This window comes from Calliphora vicina, chromosome 5 (assembly GCF_958450345.1).
Source record: "Calliphora vicina chromosome 5, idCalVici1.1, whole genome shotgun sequence".
In the NCBI taxonomy this organism is placed as follows: domain Eukaryota; kingdom Metazoa; phylum Arthropoda; class Insecta; order Diptera; family Calliphoridae; genus Calliphora; species Calliphora vicina.
In genome coordinates, this window is record NC_088784.1 from 51,678,212 (window position 1) to 51,681,901 (window position 3,690).

Sequence of the window (3,690 nt, forward strand, 5' to 3'; positions counted from 1 at the left end):
TTCTCAATGTTCCTTATTAAATCTTAAGTTAGCGGACCCAAATTTCTCGAGAAGCAGTCAAGTTGATATTTTGATTAGGGGCGATAACTATCCTAAGATCATGCTTGGTGGTGTTAGGAAAAATGTCATAGGAAATTTGATGGCGCAGGAAACACATTTCGGATGCATTTTGACTGGTCCACTTCCTAACCCGAATAAAGAAGGTTTCACAACAAGTGTTTCATATTTTACTGATGTTAGTTTGGACAAGCAACTCTAGAAATTTTGGACTTTGGAAGAACCGCCGTAACATTCCCGACTCACACCAGAAGATGAATATTGTGAAGAACATTTTAAGAATACAGTTAAGAGAAATTCTGAAGGTCGTTATGTTGTCTCACTACCTTTGAAACCGCAGTATTCGACTGCTAGGTGGTTAGGACATTCGCGTGAGAAAGCCAAGAAACAGTTTTTGCGAAACGAGATTTCCCTGGGAAGAAATCCTGAGTTGAAATTGATTTATGAGAATGTGAAGTTTCGTTGGCTATAAAAGCTCGTGATCAATTGATCCTAGCATTATCATCTGCTGGATTTTCTATGAGGAAATGGACCTCAAATGCTGAACAAATTCTTAACGGTTTACCAGCAGAACATCTTTTAAATGAGAAGTTTTTAGAAATTAATGATGAAAATGTGGCAAAAACTCTAGGTATACGCTGGAATGCAAAACTTGATGAATTTTATTTTACTACTTCCACAATATCATTGAAGGAAAATTTTACAAAACGGGAAGTTCTATCCACTATTGCCAAACTTTTTGATCCAGCTGGATGGTTAGGACCGATAGTAATTATAGCAAAAATATTGATGCAACAAATTTGGAGTGAGGGAACTGATTGGGATGAAGTTATTTCAAAAGATGCTGGGATAAAATGGAGACAATTTCTTGTTGATTATGAATCAATAAACGATATTCATATTTCTCGTTGGGTAGTATTCAAACCTACGACGACACTTGAGGTTCATGGGTTTTGTGACGCTTCTGAAAAGGCTTATGGAGCTTGTATTTACGTACGAGTCCATAATGGAGTTAATGCAATACATTCGCATTTATTACTAGCCAAATCAAGAGTTGCCCCTCTCAAGACTATTTCGTTACCACGTCTGGAACTTTGCGGAGCTCTTTTACTAGCAGACTTATTGGAAGTTGTTAGAAAAGATTTAAATTTGGATCAAAATGAGACACGATTTTTCACTTGGAGCGACTCAATGATTGTTTTAGCTTGGCTTCAGAAGCCACCAAATTCGTGGACTACTTTCGTTGCTAATCGAGTTTCGAAAATTGTAGCAAAAGAGTAAAGAGTGCTGGAGACATGTGAGCTCAAAAGATAACCCGGCGGATTTAATTAGTCGTGGTGTTCGCCCACAAGACTTGATCGAAAGTCATCTTTGGTGGAATGGTCCTTCGAATGGTCCGTTCGGTGATACGTACAGAGTTTTTCATTCCTCGGGCCAAGAACGTGTTAAAAACTATAATAGGCCGCTGCAAAACATGTACTATTCGGAAAAAGGCAACACATAGTCAAATTATTGCAGCACTTCCTACAGTTCGAACAATTATAACTCGACCTTTGACCACGACTGGTGTGGACTTAGCTGGTCCATTTGATATTAGAAATTTTACGGACCGAGCTTGCTTGATAACGAAGGGTTATGTTTGAGTTTTCATATGTTTCGCTACGAAAGCAATTCATCTAGAAGCAGTCAGTAGCTTGTCAATTCCCGCGTTTTTGGCGACTTTTTCTCGATTTGTATCTCGTCGTGGTTGTCCAAAGAATATGTATTCGGACAATGGAACCAATTTCGTCGGTGCGTCGAGAGTTTTAAAGACTGAATTTCGTAGTTTCCTTCATGACATAGGTTCCGAAGTAAACTCTGGATATGCACATCAAGGAATAAACTGGCATTTTAATCCTGCTAGTGCCCCTCATATGGGGGGTTTATGGGAATCGGGGGTTAAAAGTTTTAAACACCATTTTCGTAGAATTACCGGAGGTCAGATGGAAAGATGAATATTTGAAGGATTTGCAAAAACGTAATAAATGGAAATATGTGCGGAAAGACATGCAGATCGGTGATATGGTAGTCATTCGGGAAGATAACTTGCCTACAAACGAATGGCGTTTAGGTCGTGTAGAAAAGCTGAATATTGGTAAGGATGGCCACGTTAGAGTTGTTGAGTTAAGGATAGCACGTGGCTCAATAGTAAGACCAGTTGTGAAGTTAGTGGTACTTCCAACTGACTAGTTTTTTAAATTTTTATCCTACAGACATTTTCCAGAAACAATATGGTAAATCCTCGCAATAATGCTGAAGGTCTTCAAACCTCGAAGAAAATCATTTGCCGCATTTGTCTTAAGAATCACCCATTGAAATCCTGCCACAAATTTTTGCAAGTAGATTATGAGGAACGAATGCGACTGGTCTCCATTTATCGCTATTGCGCGGGCTGTTTGGCTCATGACCATACCTGGCGTACTTGTGAAAGTACGGGCCGATGTGGACGATGTGGTGACATGCACCACACATTGCTTCACAAGGAAGGAAGAAGTGCTATATCCTCACACAGAAGAAACCGGAGTCATCGTCGAGAAAATAATTCGTCCGATCGCCGAGAGTTAACCGAACCCAGTTCGTCAAGAAGCTCTACCAGGGAACTTCGGTTAACCAATGGTCATGAGAGCGAGAGACCTAGTACGTCTCAGACGAAACCGTAGAAACAAAAATGCGTTTAAAAGGAGCACCGTCGCAGGAACCGTGATGGGACCACCAATTAGAGTAAGCGGATCACCAATTAGAGTAAGCTGAAGCCGACAGCGATGGTCAATTTAGAAGCCAATGGCCGTTTCGTGAGTGAACGTGCCATAATAGATGCTAATTCGGAGGTTTCCATTATTTCGGATGAAGTGGCGCGGAAAATATCTGCTCGTAGAATTGTCGTGGGCGATAAGGAGAAGTGCCTTATTAGAATTGGTGGTAACCACGGTTCCAGCACCATAATTGAGATTTACGCCGAAATCAAACGGACTATTTTGGCTGAGTTTCCAGGGCTGCAATTGGCAGATCCGCATTTTTATTCATCGAGTGCAGTAAACCTCTTATTGGGTGGTGATGTCTATAGCCGAATAATAAGAAACGGCGTGTATGGAGGATCCTTCGGCAAGCCAATATCACAGTACACAATTTTTGGCTACATCGTTTCTGGATTGTGTTCATCTTAATTGTTGAGTTTGTATGGAATTACATACTTTGTTATTTTCTGAAGTCTTTAAATAATGAACAAGAATTTAATTTTTAGTATTTTATTCTTTTTTTTAGTTTTCTTATTTTTTTTCTTTTTGGTATTTTGGATGGTGGCTTCACAAGCTTGGATTACTATGGAATAGAGTCATCACATTTAAATATTTATTACTTTGCGTTTGGAGAATAAAATGGAATTTTTAACTTTTTGAATTTTTTTAATTTTTTTTTTGTTTTCTCTTTTTTTCTATTTTTATAAGCTTTAGGTCTTCTTGAAGTGGTTTTTTGAGTTGCTGTACAGGAAGGGCGCCGGAATGTTCATGTCTGAATGGATGGTATTGGTTTTCCCAACTCTGTCCTGTTGGGGGATGATGTTGCCATCAACAATATATGAAAAAACTGCCATCTATA

General features: G+C 39.2%; 1 protein-coding gene across 1 annotated transcript; it reads left to right on the top strand.

The window, feature by feature from the left end:
- Positions 1-576: 576 nt before the first annotated feature.
- LOC135961251 (uncharacterized) lies at positions 577-1,338 on the top strand. Its single transcript, XM_065512749.1, has one exon. It carries the CDS (start codon positions 577-579, stop codon positions 1,336-1,338), a length of 762 nt encoding a protein of 253 aa, XP_065368821.1.
- Positions 1,339-3,690: the final 2,352 nt, after the last annotated feature.

Bases quoted from the DNA above. Each gene is read 5' to 3' on its own strand.
- LOC135961251 (XM_065512749.1), top strand. From the start codon at position 577: ATGAGGAAATGGACCTCAAATGCTGAACAAATTCTTAACGGTTTACCA.